This window comes from Hypanus sabinus, chromosome 15 (assembly GCF_030144855.1).
Source record: "Hypanus sabinus isolate sHypSab1 chromosome 15, sHypSab1.hap1, whole genome shotgun sequence".
NCBI lineage: Eukaryota > Metazoa > Chordata > Chondrichthyes > Myliobatiformes > Dasyatidae > Hypanus > Hypanus sabinus.
Genome location: NC_082720.1, coordinates 18,094,809 through 18,112,086, shown reverse-complemented (window position 1 = coordinate 18,112,086; position 17,278 = coordinate 18,094,809). Strand labels below are relative to the sequence as shown.

Sequence of the window (17,278 nt, the reverse complement as noted above, 5' to 3'; positions counted from 1 at the left end):
CGAATGTTCTGGGACTAAATTTGAGCTGGAACCTGCTTTTGGAAAACAAAATGCTGCTGTCGATGTATATTATTTGATAAACTGAGCCTTGGCTTCATGTGTTTTGATTGAGGCTCAATAACAACTATCGACAAAAGCAGAAACAAACTCAGTTTGGAAAGTCCAGGGGATCTTGTGTAGCTCAGGCACACCATGTGTTGATTGTGCTTCCTGCACTATTAACTCATTCTCAAAGCAGTTACAAACGGACCATGCTAAGATTTTATTCCCTGCAGGACATCTAAGAACTAGTTGAGTTTTGCTGGAATCCAACAGTGGTCTCCTGCATCTGATATTGTCTTTGTGGATTTATAATGGAAAGATCATGACAGACTAACTTGATACTATTTGAAAAGGCAACAAGGAGAGTCAATGATGGCAGGGGTTTGGTTTAGTCAACATGAATTTTAGCAAGGCTTTGAATAGCCACCTCATTGCATATTTTCCATGATTCCCTGGTGCTGACAAATGGCCAGATTTCATAACTTGCCATTATGTGATTTCAGCTGTGGTAATGTAAACTCAACACTATTTATTCATTGAACTACTTTAACGGTGTGATTTATTGAGTAGGTTTCTCGGCTGCTTTGAAGACCTCTTCTCAGTTTAAATTAATGGAACAATGCCAAGATCCCCGCATCTCCTTCATGATATTGTTCGTTTCATGGTAACAGCCTCACCTAAATGGAAAGGATTTAGTCCAAAAGATACTTCAGATAGACTGGCAGTGGTACTGCAAACTAGCTCTTCAGTTAAATGGGACTAAAGACACTAGACCTCTCCAAAGGGCATAACAGTTTCCATGACACTTATGTAAAAATAGCACTTTCCTGAAGTCTTGGCCAGCATTTGCCTCAGCACATACTACAGAAACGTTATCTGTGGAGATATCAACTGAGAGAGTTAACATTTCAGACCAATAACATTTTATCAGTTTGTATTTAAAATTGTCACGTCTCCAGTGTTTAGCTTTTGGATCTGGTCACATGCCATTTCTATATGTTTTGTCACAACTCTGCCTTGGAGGTTCACATTTTCTCTGCTGTTTCCATTAGAATGCATGTTATAATATTTCATGGTTATTCACATTTTCATGTGTTACATCAGAAACAGCTGTGATAACCAGTGTATTTTTTTTCCTTTGAGCAATGTCTTTTGAATGGCCCTAAATTCTCAATGAATAAACAGTTCTTGATGATAAATATGCCCCTCTAAACCAGGGTCATTGAAAAATTAATTTTAAATATCTAGAATTTTTTAAGCAATATTCTTGACACCAAGTGGTTTTAAAAGACCTTGTTGCATTTGTTTGCCACTGATCTCTAGGAGTTGATATAGTTGCAGTTTAGAAACTGATGTGAATATTTCTTCCCTCCCTTTGTAGGTGATTAAATCAATGGACTAAGAATGTACTGGTGCTTTGCCTTACATCTAAGATGAACACCTCCCTGTAAACTCTGCACCCCTGGACTGAGAAACATGGTAGAGTGAAAGCAAGGCACCGTAGAAGGAAAAGCTTGGTCGCTTTCACGGCAAGTGAGGAAAAGCAGGAAGGTTACCATGGTAACTGTCATCACGGAACAGCTACAGAAACAGAGTTTAGATGACCTGGCGTGTAAGGTCTTCAGTATTAACCTGGTAAGAGGACAGTTGCAATATTCACAGTCTTGTGTCATGCCATGCCATGCCTAGAATACATTTAGCCTGTCTGTGAGTGAATATTTTTCCTCTACTGCTTTACCTTGGCAGCAGACATGCAATAGAGAGAGAATTTTGTAAACACTGCTCCTGGGTGGTAGGAAAGCAGTAACTCAGGCCACAACCCTGCCACTTGGTGCTAATGGCTTTTATAGAGCTGTTAGCCTATCCAACTTTACAGTTCAAAGTAAAATTATTATCAAAGAACATGTATGTCATCACATAAAACCATGAGATCCATTTTCATGTGGGCATACTCAATAAATCCATAATACCGTAGTCATTGAATTGTGTGCAAAACCATGTTTCACTTTCAAGTGCTAAATCAAATTTTCTTTGCATGATGGTACTAAATTTTGCTGCTCAACTTGCAATTCACGTGAACCGATTACTAGGAAACAAATGTTAAGATGGGGCAAAAATGGCCATGATAGATGCTGTGGTGAGTGAAGTGTTCATGGAAGACAATTGTTAAGAGTTTTGATAATGACATTGCTATTAAACATTTAGTAAAGGAGACTTGTATCCTATCCCTGGCCTGTCTGGGGCACCTTACAACCCCATCCTGCAAAGGCTACTTTTGAAAATCAAAAAATTGTTCAGGCTGTAATGCTGTTGTTCAATCATGTACCTGATTTGCTGGCCAAAAGTGAACACTAATAAAATAATAAATTTGCCGGTAATGTCTTCACCGGAGAGCAGTCCGCATGATTAAATGGGATGCACAGCAGAGAAATGGCCCATTCATCTCTCAGTCTAGCAGTGAGGAGAGGAATAACTCTGTTCTTTTCAATAGGAAGAAAAAGAATTTCAGGATGTATATTGTATATTCTTTGACATTGAATGCCCCCTTTTGAGCCCATTGAAACATTCCTTTCTCATATACTTGTTCAGCATCTTAAATTATACAGGTTGTTCTGACCACTCCTTATGATAGTGAATCCCACATTCTCACTACTTTTTGGGTAAAGAATTTTCTTCTGAACTCCCCGTGGGACTTTTGATGACAGATTTGTATTAGTTCTTAGAGACACACATCAGCCTCGTTATTCTGAAATTTCCCACCCAGTGCATTTTCCTATATGAAAAAAAAAATCATGGTGTTTTTATCTTTTGTAAATATGTTGATGTTTAGAATCTTAAAAACTAATGCACAGCTAAAACAGCAAAGGCAAAAGGAAGAAAGTCAATGGGAAGTGATGTGCTTGGAACATGCATGAAGGGGGTAATGAGGAAAAAATATTGTGACAGTTTTTCAGTGTGAAGAAAATATTTGTGTTTAGGATTCCAATTAAATTTAGTCCATACTTGGAAAATAGCTTTTGAGATTAATTATTTGGCGAAGACTGTGGATGAGCAATTGCATTTATATAGAGACAATGTGCGGAAGCAGTCCTTTGACCCTGCACTACGTCTACTATCATATACAACCATATATATTAGTTCTACATTAATCCCATTTTATTTTTATGGTCACTATATTCGAGACAGCTTGCTCAGACTCTGCCACCCACCAACATACTTGAGGCATTTTGCAGTGATCTTTTAAACTACCAATTTGCGCATTTTGGTTTGCAGATGAGACTGGAGTACCTGGCAGAGATTCACGTGGTTACAGGGGTTATGAGCAATTTCCTTGGACAGCTCCCATGGTTGGATTGAACCTGGTCTCTGGCCCTGTGAGAGGCGGTGGTTCTTCCAGCTGTATCACACTGCTGCCTATTATGATTATTTTTAGTACTTCAAATGAAAAGACTACTTCATTTAGTTGGTTTTAGCCCATTTGTCCTATCCACTTGAGCACTTTTAAAATGAAGTGGATTACACATAATTGTTCCATGGGTTGATAGGGGCAGCCACGTATTGGGGACAACAATTTTTGTAATTTATTTTTTATTGAAGTTCATCATCAAACAAACATTTCCATAAGATGTTTTTCAGATACTATACATATATATCATATAGTCATATTTGCCACAAATCTCCACATAGTATTTATCTGATGTATAGACTTGTAGAAAAGAGAGGAAAGGAAGAACAAGCAAAAGGAGAAAACTATGTACAAGTAGGGAGTGATTTTATTTACAACATATTGATTTGTGAGAGTAAAGTCAGGCCGATGAGGTATTATGTAATTAAACCATTTTCCCAGTATGAATCAAATTGTTCCAACTTATGATTAACAAATGCTGTTATCTTCTCCATTTTGTAAATGTCCATTGTAGTTTCCATCCATGCGTTTAAATTTGGACTCTCCTGTGATAACCATTTCCTAGTAAGAGTCTTTTTATCAGCCACCAACAGTATATTTATCTCTTTTCAACCAACAAAAACTAACTGAGAAAATTGCTGGTATTCCCTATGTTTATTTAGGACAGTAAGCTGCTTAATTGAGACAGGAGATTTGCTGAACAGTTCCTAGCTGGCATCAGTCGCATGCACTTGTATGTCTATTAGATTCTACACAGTGCTTAGAGAGAACAGTTTTTAAATGCGTTAATAGCATTGGAAAAGCAATGATTTTTATCAGTTGGCAAGAAATAAGCTGTAAGACAATTCAGAAATGTTTTGCTCACTGTGGTTTTAAGCATTCAGACTTGGAGATGTCAGAAATGGCTGTTAGACGTTACAGAGCAAACAGTTTTTAAATTACATCATTTGCATCTGCTTATATTCATTTGGGCCGACGAGCGCCGATTCAAAAAGCAGTAATTTTTGATTCTATTTGTTATTTTGACTTTATGCAGGAAGATAATGAAGCCAGTCCATAATCTGCACTGGGTATCTACTGATTTTGTTCGTTTACAGTTATTCAAAGCAGCAGCATGCATTGCACTGTAAGTGGAATGAGTTACTCTGTTGATAACTCTTAGACACTAATAGTTTTATAGTACTGTAATATTATTGGTAGTATTCCAATTTATTCTGTATTTCTTTTAAATGCATAATTTTGTGATTCAGTTAAACGGTAGTTTGTCTTTCTTATGCCTTGTAACTATTTCCATGAAACTTCAGCTAATTGGGTGAACCACATAATTGGACCAAAATGTACTAGTCCCATTGTGTCCCAGTGTATTGCATGTTTCCTCTTCCCCTCACTGCTTTACTTGTGCACCTAAAGTTTTCAGATTCTAAATACCATCTTTGATTTCATCCTTTTCCCTGTTTTGGTCAAACGTGATTTGAGAGAGATTAGTTAGCATTCTAGCTCTTCAAAATTAAAATCAGGTGTATTATCACTGAAGTATGTTGTGAAATTTTTTGTTTTGCAATACATAGAATATATATAACTTACAATAGAAATACAATGGACTTGGGTTAATTGGGACACATCGGGACCAGTATGTTTTGGGCCAATTAAGCGGTTGTCCCAATTAGCCAAAGGTTCACGGAAATAGTTGGAAAAAGTATAAAAAGAGGCAAACTACCATTTAACTGAGTAACAAACAATATATTTAAATGAAATGTAGAACAAATTAAACACTACCAGTACTACTACAGGACTGTCAAACTCTGGATTTATGATAGTTATAGTTATCTACAGAGGAATTAATCCAGTGGATGCTGCTGTGTTCCTTTGACTGTAAATGAACAGCACAGACTTGATGTGTAGATAATGGATTCCCTTCAGACACATCTATTGACAAATGCTTCCTCCAAATTTTCATTTTTATTGTAACATTCAAGATGATTGTCAATACCTTAATTCTTCATGGTTCCTAACTTGTTGAAGTAGTGAAATCATTTCACTGTCACTCCCAGCTGTTTCTGGCATGCCCAAGCCTGAATGCTTGAAACTGCAGTGAGCAAAACAATTCTGAATAGTCTTACTGCTTATTTCTTGCCAACTATCAGTGACAAATTGCTGCATTTTGAGCACAAGCATATTCAACTGACACTATTTTAAAAGCTTCTTGCTCTAAGTGTGGTGTAGTTCCAAGTTCAAAGTAAATTTTATCATGAGAGTACATGTATGTCATCTCATAACCCTGAGATTCATTTTCCTGCGGGCATACTCAGCAAATCTATAGAACAGTAACTATAACAGGATCAATGAAAGATCAACCAGAAGACAAACTGTGCAAATGCAAATATAAATAGCAATAAATAACAAGAACCTGAAATACAGGATAAGGAGTCCTTAAAGTGAGATCATTGGCTGTGGGAATATTTCAAAGGATGGACAAGTGAGTGTAGTCATTCTCTTTTGTTCAGGAGCCTGATGGTTGAGGGTTAGTAATGGTTCTAAACCTGGTGGTGTGAGTCCTGAGGCTGTTGTTCCTTCCACCTGTGGTAGCAGTGAGAAAAGAGCATAGCCTGGGTAGTGAGGATCTCTGATCATAGTTGCTGCTTTCCTACAGCAGTGTTTCATGTAGATGTGCTCAATGGTTAGGAAGGCTTTACCCCTGATGTACTGGGCTGATTTTTCCATTCAAAGGGATTGGTGTTTCCATACCAGGCTGTGATGCAGCCGGTAATAGTCTCCACTACCGATTTATAGAAGTTTGTTTTTGATGACATGCCAAATCAACACAGATTTCTAAGGAAGTAATGTAGTGTCTAATGGCTACACAAAAGCATATGTCTGACGCTAGTGAGAAACTTTTCAGCAGCATTTTCCTGCCCCAATTAAGCAGCATGATATCCCATCTAAACAAATAGAATCAAAGGTTCAAAGGTACATCCTGAAATGTTTTTTCTTCACAACCATCCAAGAAAACAAGTGCCCCAAAGAATGTTAAATGTTAGTGTAGTGTTCTCATTCAGGTGTAAAAACTCTGAACTAAACACCGAGGTAAACTGTAGTCGATGAGGGCACGATCGCAGTAAGATTCACCGTTTACTGTTTACTCTTCCACATTAACATATGGTGAAAACTGTTGATAAAACAATACAAAATATATACAGTATTTGTTTCCTTGACATCACATTTACATCATTAATACTTGCAAAAGTAAAGCTACAACAAACTATATTACATTAAAATACAACATACAGTCAGAATCTACCTACACCATCAACTGGCTTTAAATACACTTCAACACAAACTATCCATCAACTCTTTCAATAGCACAAGAAATAAATATCAATTGTCATTACTTTTAACAGAATCAGCGTTAACATTTTTACTTCAACATATTATCTTATGAACTTACGGCGTTGCTTTTTTGATGTTTCTTAGTGCATAGAAAGGAACTTACCTCGCACTGATCCTGCACACACAAGCCCCCTCCTTCCCATTTCTCCAAACCGGTATTTTCCCACAGGACGCGGTAAAACCGGGTGTGACGTCATCGGATGCTGCGATACATCTCAGACAACGAATTTACTTTCAACAACCTTAACTTTAACTAGAAAATAATTACAAACAAATTATTAAAGCAAAATGTAATAAACTAAACAAATGCCTTAAGGGCAACACAGTTAGAACCCCAATATCTCCCCCCAGCTCCCCACTCCCGCACATAAGTGGTAGTGAGCAACAATCCCCTCCTCCCCAGCGGCAAAAAAGCATCGGCACTGTTACTGAAAGCAAGACAGCAAAGACACATACTTGCAGTTACCCCAAAGATTTGGCATTTCACCCAGTATTTGACATACCACAGGTTCTCTCTCTCTCCCTAATAAGGGAGAAAGGGGTATCTCCATTTTCCCCAGTTATTTTCTCAATTAGTTTTTGTTCTTTAAGAGTTGAGCCAAATAAGCAACTGTCCCAATTACCAATGGCCCAATTAGCTGGAATCCACTGTACATGTAGACAGTACAGATGTTTTAATTGTAGAAATGAAAATCTACATAACTTCCTGACTGATTTCAAAAAGTTTTGTGCAGGTGATAATATTTAACTAGTTTTCTCAATAATTCAACTTCCTATTAGATGCTGGAATAGATTTCTCAATTTGGCATTTTTATGCTAATTCAGTGACCAACAGTTTCTATAGTTTATAAGTGTAAGTAAAACCTAGGGACTAACATGATAAAACATTACTGGTATCACTGAGATTTTGTAGAATCAGTCATTCACTGGATAGGTGATCCTCTGATGTATTGGGGGGGATAGAAATGCACCATGAGGTGACAGTAGGCTTGAGTCGGATAGCCTAATTATGCACCTGTGTCTAGTGGTCTAATTGAGTACAGTCGGCCCTCCTTATCCATGGGGGATTGGTTCTGCCCCCCCCCCCCCCCCCCAGCGGATACCAAAAAACGCGGATGCTCAAGTCCCTTATTTAACCTGTTTGTGTGGTGGACTTTAGGACCTGGCGGAGTTCTGAATCCTCAGTGTTTCTGTTCATGAAAATGATCGTGATCATGATTGAAAATAAAGTGGAAATAATAAAGTGAATGGAAAGAGGTGAAACATCATTGGAAAAGCGTTAGGCTACAGTCAGTCAACGATCGGAATAATTTTAAAGGATAAAATGAGGAAGGCCCTGCCCCGATGAAAGCTACAATTATTACTAAGTAACGCAGTGGTTTAATTATTGAAATACATACTTATTGAAACACATCTTAAGTGTTTTATATGCATAAAAAGGTAAAATATATACTATATACTAAGACGAACGTTTGACTAACTGACGCTAAATAATACCGGACGTACCTGTTCCAACTTACTTAGTAAGAGAACTTCCATTTTTTTCGATCCCGATTCACGATAACCTACACACATCCTCCTGTATACTTTAAATCATCTGTAGATTACTTATAATACCTAATGCAATGTAAATGCTATGTAAATAGGTGTTATACTGCATTGTTTAGGGAATAATGACAATAAAAAAGTCTGTACATACTGAAACAACAAGTGCTGGAGCGAGAGCTCCCGGGTTTTCCCGATACACGGTTGGTTGAATCCGCACATGCGGAACCCGCGGATGAGGAGGGCTGACTGTTGATCAAAACTTTTTGCTTTTCATTCTTCACGTGCATTTTTCTCTTTTTTCTCGTTATGTGCAATATCTTTAAGTTGTTTTCATTCACATAACGTACAGTACTCTCATTGCATAATAATTCACCAAGAAATTCACGAGCACATGATTTTTTTTTGGAACTTGATTATTTTAACTTTAAACTGATACTTTTCTGATCTTTGCATATATTAGGAGTAGGTAATAATATGTCATGGAGTTTCTTTTGTGATTCCTCAGCACTTTGATTCTTCTAGTTACCCTTAAGAGGAGCATTGCCAGTTATTTGAAGGTTAGGTGGTAGATGGGCAATTGCCTTCTGGTTTTTTTTGGTTATTTTCGGAATCCTTGGATCAGATATTGAGACCCATGTCTTTCATGTTGGCTCTTACAGCCCCTGCCGGAGAATACAAGCAAAGGTAGCTGCTGGAATCCGTACCGATTCATAGCAGGTAAGTGTATTTACTTAATCTTCTGCAGAAGTACCTAACTTGTATTTGTAGAATCAAAGGTTGGACATGAGCCATCCATACATTCATTGAGGAGTTGGGGTTTGTAGGTATATTTATAAAAGGTGTTTAAGGTGCTCTTGCAAAAGTAGTCAAATTTGATTTCTTGCACATTATCCTGTGTGGATTTATATGAGAAGGTTGTTCAACAGTTCGATACACATGAGGAACTTTGCAGATGCTGTAAATCCAACGCAGCACACAAAATGCTGGAGGAACTCGACAGGCCAGATAGCATCTTGTGGAAAAGAGTAAACAGTCTATGTTTTGGACCGAGGCTCAAACGTCAAATGTTTACTCTTTTCGGTAATTCCCTTCAGCTCTGGACTGCTGATGTTTAAAGCAAGAGGTAACAGCAGCTCACTGTGTTGCAGATGTAACAGTGATTGTAATCATGTGTAATTCATTTACATTCTCTAAAATGTCTTAGCTTTGTCTCACTGCATTATTTAATTTTGGAAATCTAGGTGAAGAGCTCTACAGCAACATCTTTGTTGAAAGTGCTGGAGAAATTGAATAGGGAAACAGATTAGACAATACCACATCTCAATCTTAAAAGCTTAGGAAGTGTAAGGAAAAGAAAGACGGAGAGGCATGGAGTTCTCATTAATTCAGAACTGTAGAAAGAATTATAGTAACACAAGCTAGGCCATGAATGCAGAGAATGAGCTTTTTCTTCACAGATGTACATCATTGCCTTTCTTTAGCTAACAACAAAATGGCATACTTCCATGCTCCTGCAATGTGTGCTCTTTCTGCTTTAACGACAAGCTTTTTACACAGAATTCTTTCTGCAGATGCATAATAATTGGCAGGGGATTAGTGGGAGGGTGCTGAATTTTTTTTATCTAAGTGTTGAGTTACGTTGCCAATTTACAATGCAAAAAATATGATAAGAGAATGACACAACAGAGACACCAGTTCAAAAATAGAAAATGTTGGAGTATTCAGGATGTCAGTCCATGTCCGTGGAAAGAGAAATGTTCTGGTTAAGGACTCTTCATTTCTCTTCCCAGTAGGGTATTTCCAGCATACCCTGTATTTGTTTTGGACTCCCAGCATCTGCAGTTTTATTTTAAATATACCAGTTCAAAGATTAGGGTTAAATCAGAGGTTGTCGGGGGTTACTGGTCAGTGCAGTTCAAATGGCCTGAAATTTACTCCTCTTGAAACTTGTTACTGATGTACATGTAGTTCCCTTGCAGACAAAGCAGGACTGATAGAGAATTATTTGATACCTTTATTTGATACCTTTTTTGTAGCTGCAGTGTGATCTCTTCTGAGACTACTTTCAATTCAAATTTGACCATCACTTTAAAATGTTACGGGGTAATCTTTCCAGTTTGATGCAGCTGTTCACGTGCTGTTCGTTTCTCCTTGCTTTTCCCAATGTAAAGAAATAATAAATCCTTCGTCAGGACAAAGGGTTTCGGCCCAAAACATCGACAGCGCTTCTCCCTATAGATGCTGCCTGGCCTGCTGTGTTCCACCAGCATTTTGTGTGTGGTGTTGTTTGAATTTCCAGCATCTGCAGATTTCCTCATGTTTGCTAAATAATAGATCCTATTAGTCATTTGAGCCCAATAAGTAGGAGAGATAAATTAAATGAGAGTGTCATTGCTCTGTACTTTTATATTTGGGTTCATTTGCTTAATCCTTTTGATCAGATGAAATTTTAGTTTCTTTTTAAACACAAAAAATAAACAGAATTTTAAATGGCCTGTTAGGTTTGCAACTTCACTTGTTGCTTGATTGAAGATGGAATGAAAATCTTTGATTTGCCCAGTGGATCAGTCCAGCTTTTAGTAACCATTGACTCCCAGGGAATTTTTAAAGCTTTTCCTTATCAGACCAAAAGGATCATTTTTGGAGCAAGATGGGAAGTAACTTAGTGCACCAGGTGGTGGTGTTTGAGTTTGGGTCTGAACTTCTTGCTTTAGTTGAACTAGAAGCTGCTGATGAGAAGACTCTCAAATACAGGTTATCAGTGCTGAGGAGCATTAACTACAGTTCAAATAATGTGAATAAAAGATTTAGAGCTTGAGTTGCGTGAGAATAAGCAACTATTAATAGTTTGCAGTTAGGGAATGCAATGGATTTTGCTTGTTCAGAGAGATTGTTGGTGGTTATACTGTATGTTTATCAGAAACTTGACTCGAACCTATATTAATGATCCATGTTTAGTGAGGCCAGGGGAAGGTGAATAGAGTTATTAACTCGAGATAGCTTACACCAGCATCCCAAACAACAGTGATCCTAGTCGATTAAGTAGTAGAAAGACTCTGCTAGTTCTAGCTGGTTGGCTGGTTTCAGCTATACTTGGACAGCTGGTCAAACTTGAACAATATTTCTGAATGTGGTTTGTTTCCTCTATTCTAGATTCCTGCCAATCTCCACCTGCTTTTCAATGTTCATATTTGTGAATGTATATTTCTCATTAGCCAAATTAAAAAATGCAGTTTATTAAGTGGCTTGGTTTAGAATGGTTTCTGTGCATATCCAATGACTGGGAGATGCACCTAACCCCTCAAAGCCCTACAGTCATAGTTTACTGATTCTTTCTTGGATATCCTGAATACATTTGTAAAGCGCTTCATTATCCTTAGTATAATAAGATTCAGTTTAGTTTATTCTCACGTACAGGAGGATGCAGTGAAATTCCTTGCATGCATGAAGCTCACAGAGTATGAATGGTAATAACAAATGCAGTGGCTACAAAAGCAGAATGCGCAAAATACATTGCTGCAAACTGAGGTATTGCAAACAAAATGCTGAAGTGACAATATGGGAAAAGGTAGAATTGGGAGTATGAGAATGTGGCAGCATCACCAGGAAGGTGCTGTGAAAGAGGTGGTTGGTTCAGAAGTCTGATAGCAGTGAGAAGAAGCTGTTCTTGAATCTGGTCATCTGGAATTCAAGCTCCTGTAGAAGAGAGAAACGGGAATGGCCAGGATTAATAGCTAGCTCTGTGAATTAAATAAAGCAAAGCTTGAACTTTCCTTGTTTCTCTGTTTCAGCCTTCAGCAATATCATCAGCTGAGAATGCTTGTGGTTTTATTAACTGCAGAGTTTCTTAACTTGAAAGTAAAAAATGTTTATCACCAGATGTCATCTTTGAAATTAAGTGCTCATTTACTGTTAGTCTTTCCTCATCACTTACAATATAGAGGTTGTTTATATGTTCCAAATTTTCATTGCTTGATTCAAATTATATTTTGAGCTTGTCTATTCAACCTGTAATATTGACTTCTGTGTAAAGGTGTGACACTAATGTGACTTCCTGTACCAGGAGCACTGTTGACTTCAGATGATGGAGACTGATGTTTAAAGTTAACATTTCTACGTTCAAGAGGGGTTGGAAAAGTGTATAGATTTCATCTTCCCGAATGAAGTGTCCGTCTAAACGAATTTTATTTGGAAAAACTTCATAAGGATAATAGAGTAGTAATAACGTACATGGCTAAAAATGTGGCATAGATGTCATGGGTGGAAGGACCATTTCTGTGCTTTATGACTGACTCTAAATATATAACTGAATCATGTGAAAAACCAGCAAGATTAGATCAAATTCTATCTCTAGAAACATAAGTAATGTTAAGGAAGTGAAAGCCCTCATTTTGTGAGAACAATTGTATTTGCAAGCATATATACCAGGCGCATGCAACAAAAGGTCATGGTTAATGGTGCTGGTGGTAGACAACAGATATGTTGAAACTGTTATTGTTGAGACAGTTAAAATTGTAAAATGTGGACTTGGGTCATACCACTTCTGTTTCTTTGAGCTCTTGATTCTTTTAAATAATTAGATGGTGATGTGTTGATACAAGTTCTACCCTCCCCAGAGTATGGAATCATATTGTTTTGTATTGTTTAGCAAAAGAGCATTTCATTGAGAGTTGGGTGTGTCCAAGTGGGGAGGGTTGGGGGCCCAATAGAGTCATAAACCTACAAATGGGTCTTTCACCTCACCAAGGACATGTCAACCATCAAGCACCCTTTTGCACAGATCCTCCCCCCCCCCGCATCCCAATCAACTTCCCCTATTCTGCTACTTTGCCACACGTTAGAGGAGGTTTACTGTTCACCAAGCAATCTGCATCTTTGTGTTGTGGGAGGGAACCAGAACACCCGGAGGAAATCCATGTGGTCACAGCGAGCACATGCAAACTCCACACAGACAGTACCGGATGTAAAGATTGACCCGGGGTTGCTAGAACTGAAGCAACAGTTCTACTATCTCTACTATCTGAACAAATGACCCTTAATGGATTTCCACTACCCTGCAAAAAGTATCAAAAGGTGGCAAAACCCATCCATTTGACCTTTTTTTACTGACACCACATTGACCAGAAAGCTTCCTGACCACAAGGTACCTCTAAGCAGTTTGCAGGCAAATAACTGTTTTAGATACAGAAAATATGCAACCAACTTGTATGCATCAAGATCCCACAAGCAACTGTGACAACTAGATGATCTGGTTAGTTCTGTTAAAATTCAAGCCAGGCTTTTCAAATATTAATACACATGCAAACTTTTGCATTTTTGCATAAGCTGCAGTTGATGCTGGGTCAGTTGTTAAATTTAAAATCTGATATCAATAGTTCAGCAATTTACTAAACATCTGTCCATGGTACTTCCAAAGTTGCAAACCTGTACCAGCTGCAGGAGTGAGGGCCATAGCCCCATGAGTTCGGCACCATTGGTAGTGCACTCAGTGGAATGGATTACGATTCTAGTTTCATTCCAAGAAAATCTCAAGAGCAATAAGACTGGATACCAAATGTTGACCTTGTGTTTGAGGCTCACATTCTGTAAGATTCCAAGCAATAATAAATGGGCAAAGGTGTTGAAGTAAATAAACTGTTTACTGGGATATGTGTATGCATTCCCATACTATTGCTACCTCTGCTACAGTGTGCTTAACATTTTGAATCATCAGAAGCATGGTAGCATAGTGGTTAGGCGACCTGGGTTAGATTCCCACCACTGCTTCAATGGAGGTTGTACATTCTCCCCATGACCATGTGGGTTTCCTCCGGGTGCTCTGGTTTTCTCCCATAGTCCAAAGATATTCCGGTTAATAGGTTACTTTGCCAATGTAAATGGTCCTGTGATTCTTAAAAAAGTATGTAGGCAAAAGACAGGCAGCTGTAGGCCTGTTAGCTTAACATCTGTAGTCAGGAAAATGCTTGAAGCTGTCATTAAGGAAGAAATAGTCAAACATTTAGAAAGGAGTGGTTCCATTAGACAGGTGTTGCATGGATTCAGAAAGGGCAGGTCCTGTTTGACAAAGTTACTGGAGTTCTTTGAGTGCAGTGGATAGAGGGGAACAGTAATTACAAAAATCAAAAAAAGATGGTGGTTTAGCTTTACCTAATTTTAGATTTTATTATTGGGCAAATAATATTCGTAATTTATTGTATTGGAAATTAGATTTGGATTCACCACTGTGCCCACAGTGGGTAAATTTGGAATGTAATGAGGTAAAGGGATATTCTCTATTCTCTGTTCTTGGTTCTTGTCTTCCTGCGGATTTAGTTAAATTTAATAAACAAATATTTAATCCTGTTATTAAACATACATTACGAATTTGGTTTCAATTTCGTAAGTTTTTTATTTTGAAAAACTTTGTTCTTGATAGCCCTATCTTATTTAATTTCTTTTTCAAACCCTCCTGGACAGATCAAGCTTTTAACATATGGAAAAGGAAAGGTATAAAATGTTTTCGTGATCTCTTTTTTGAAGATACTTTGATGTCATTTGATCAACTTTCTAATAAATTTGAATTACCTAAATCTAATTTTTTCAGATATTTACAAATTAGAAATTTTTTACGTAAAGTTTTACCATCTTTTCCTAATTCAACTTTGATGGACACTACAGATTTGATCTTTACCTTAAATCCTTGTCAGAAGGGATTAGTAGCTTTTATTTATAATATGATTATGAAGATACAACCAGAAATATCAGTTAGAATTAAACAAGAATGGGAAAAAGAACTTCAATACAACATATCAACAGATAAATGGGAAAAAATTTTGCAAATGGTTAATTCTTCTTCTATATGTGCTAAACATGCTTTAATACAATTTAAAATTGTACATAGAGCTCATATGTCTAAAGATAAACTTGCTCGATTCTATTCTCATATTAACCCTCTATGTGACAGATGTCATTTAGCAGTGGCCTCATTGACCCATATGTTTTGGTCATGTCCCACTTTACATAATTATTGGAAGGATATATTTACTACTATTTCCTCAATTTGGAATATAGATTTACAACCTCATTTTATTACTGCAATTTTTGGCATACCAAATGAAGATGGCAATCAGTTTTCCCCCTCAATCAGACGAATGATTGCTTTTGTAACATTAATGGCCAGAAGGTCTATACTACAAAATTGGAAAGAAGTAAATCCTCCTACTACATTTCAATGGCTTTCTCAAACTATTTCTTATCTGAGTTTGGAAAAAATTAGAAGCACTATTTTTGACTCATCAATTAAATTTGAAGAAACTTGGAGACCGTTTATTCGACATTTTCATATGAATTAATTTGGCCTTCTCCAGACCTTTCTGCTTATTCATGTTCAGGTATGGAGTTCCGGAGTTCTTTGACACTATCTTATACTTGTAAACTGTTATTATTGCCTATGTTAGTTTAGTTTAGTGTTTTATTTTTTTTAATATATATTTTTTTTTCTCACATATTTTTTAATATTTTTTTTTCTTTTTTAATGGTTATTTGTTTTTTTTTCATATAATCATGTGGGCTTGATTAAGGTATTTTCTTTTGTTGATGTTTAGTAGGATATTATTATCTTATTATCAATGTGATTTCAAGTCTATTGTATTTATAATTTACTTATTACTATGTTATTTTTTTTGTGTATATGTGAAAATCAATAAAAAGATTGAAAAAGAAAGGATAGAGGGGAACAGGTGGATGTCGTATACTTGGATTTCCAGAAAGCGTTTGTTAAGGTGCTGTACAGGAGACTTATAAATAAGATACAGGTGCATAGAGTTGGTGGAAGTGTATTGGCATGGATAGTGGATTGGTTAACTGATCAAAGGCAGAGAGTCGGTATAAATGGGTGCTTCTCCGGTTGGCAGTCAGTGGTGAGTGGGGTGCCGCAGGGGTCGGTGCTGGGCCCGCAGCTGTTTACCATTTACATTGATGATTTGGAAGAGGGGACTGAGTGTAGTGTAGCAAAATTTGCTGATGACACTAAACTGAGTGGAAAAGCAAATTGTACAGAGGATGTGGAGAGTCTGCAGAGGGATATAGATAGGTTAAGTGAGTGGGCCAAGGTCTGGCAGATGGAATACAATGATGGTAAATGCAAGATCATCCACTTTGGAAGGAATAATGGAAGAGCAGATTATCATTTAAATGGTGAAAGATTGCAGCATGCTGTTGTGCGGAGGGACTTGGGAGTGCTTGTGCATGAATCGCAAAAAGCTTGCAGGTACAACAGGTTATTAAGAAGGCAAACAGAATGTTGGCCTTCATTGCTAGTGGGATTGAATTCAAGAGCAGGGAGGTCATGCTGCAACTATACAGGGTACTGGTGAGGCTGCACCTGGAGTACTGTGTGCAGTTCTGGTCTCCATACTTGAAGAAGGATATACTGGCTTTGGAGGCAGTGCAGAGGTGGTTCACCAGGTTGATTCCAGAAATGAAGGGGTTAACCTATGAGGAGAGATTGAGTCACCTGGGACTATACTCTCTGGAATTCAGAAGAATGAGAGGGAATTTTGGTAGAAACATACAAAATATTGAAAGGGTTAGATAAGATAGTAGAAAAGTTGTTTCTATTGGTAGGTGAGACTAGAACTAGGGGACATTGGCTCAAGATTCAGAGGAGAAGATTTAGGACCGAGATGAGGAGAAACTTTTTCCCAGAGTGGTGAATCTGTGGAATTCTCTGCCTAGGGAAGCAGTTGAGGCTTCTTCACTAAATATATTTAAGATACTGTTAGATAGATTTTTACATAGTAGGGGAATTGAGGGTTATGGGGAAAAGGCAGATAGATGGAGCTGAGTTTACCGACAGATCAGTCGTGATCTTATTGAATGGCGGGGCAGGCTCGATGTGCCGGATGGCCTACTCCT

General features: G+C 37.6%; 1 protein-coding gene across 3 annotated transcripts in view; it reads left to right on the top strand.

The window, feature by feature from the left end:
* Positions 1-17,278, top strand: part of fam53c (family with sequence similarity 53 member C) — a 96,360-nt gene that overhangs the window by 33,375 nt on the left and 45,707 nt on the right. For 2 of the 3 annotated variants that reach the window (XM_059990049.1, XM_059990048.1), the window contains 2 exons: positions 1,424-1,677; positions 9,043-9,100. In XM_059990049.1, the coding sequence (XP_059846032.1) occupies positions 1,600-1,677; positions 9,043-9,100 (136 nt within the window). In that variant the 5' untranslated portion in view covers positions 1,424-1,599. Of the gene's footprint in view, positions 1-1,423; positions 1,678-4,484; positions 4,575-9,042; positions 9,101-17,278 lie in introns of all 3 variants that reach the window. The other variant, XM_059990050.1, reaches the window with a different exon arrangement.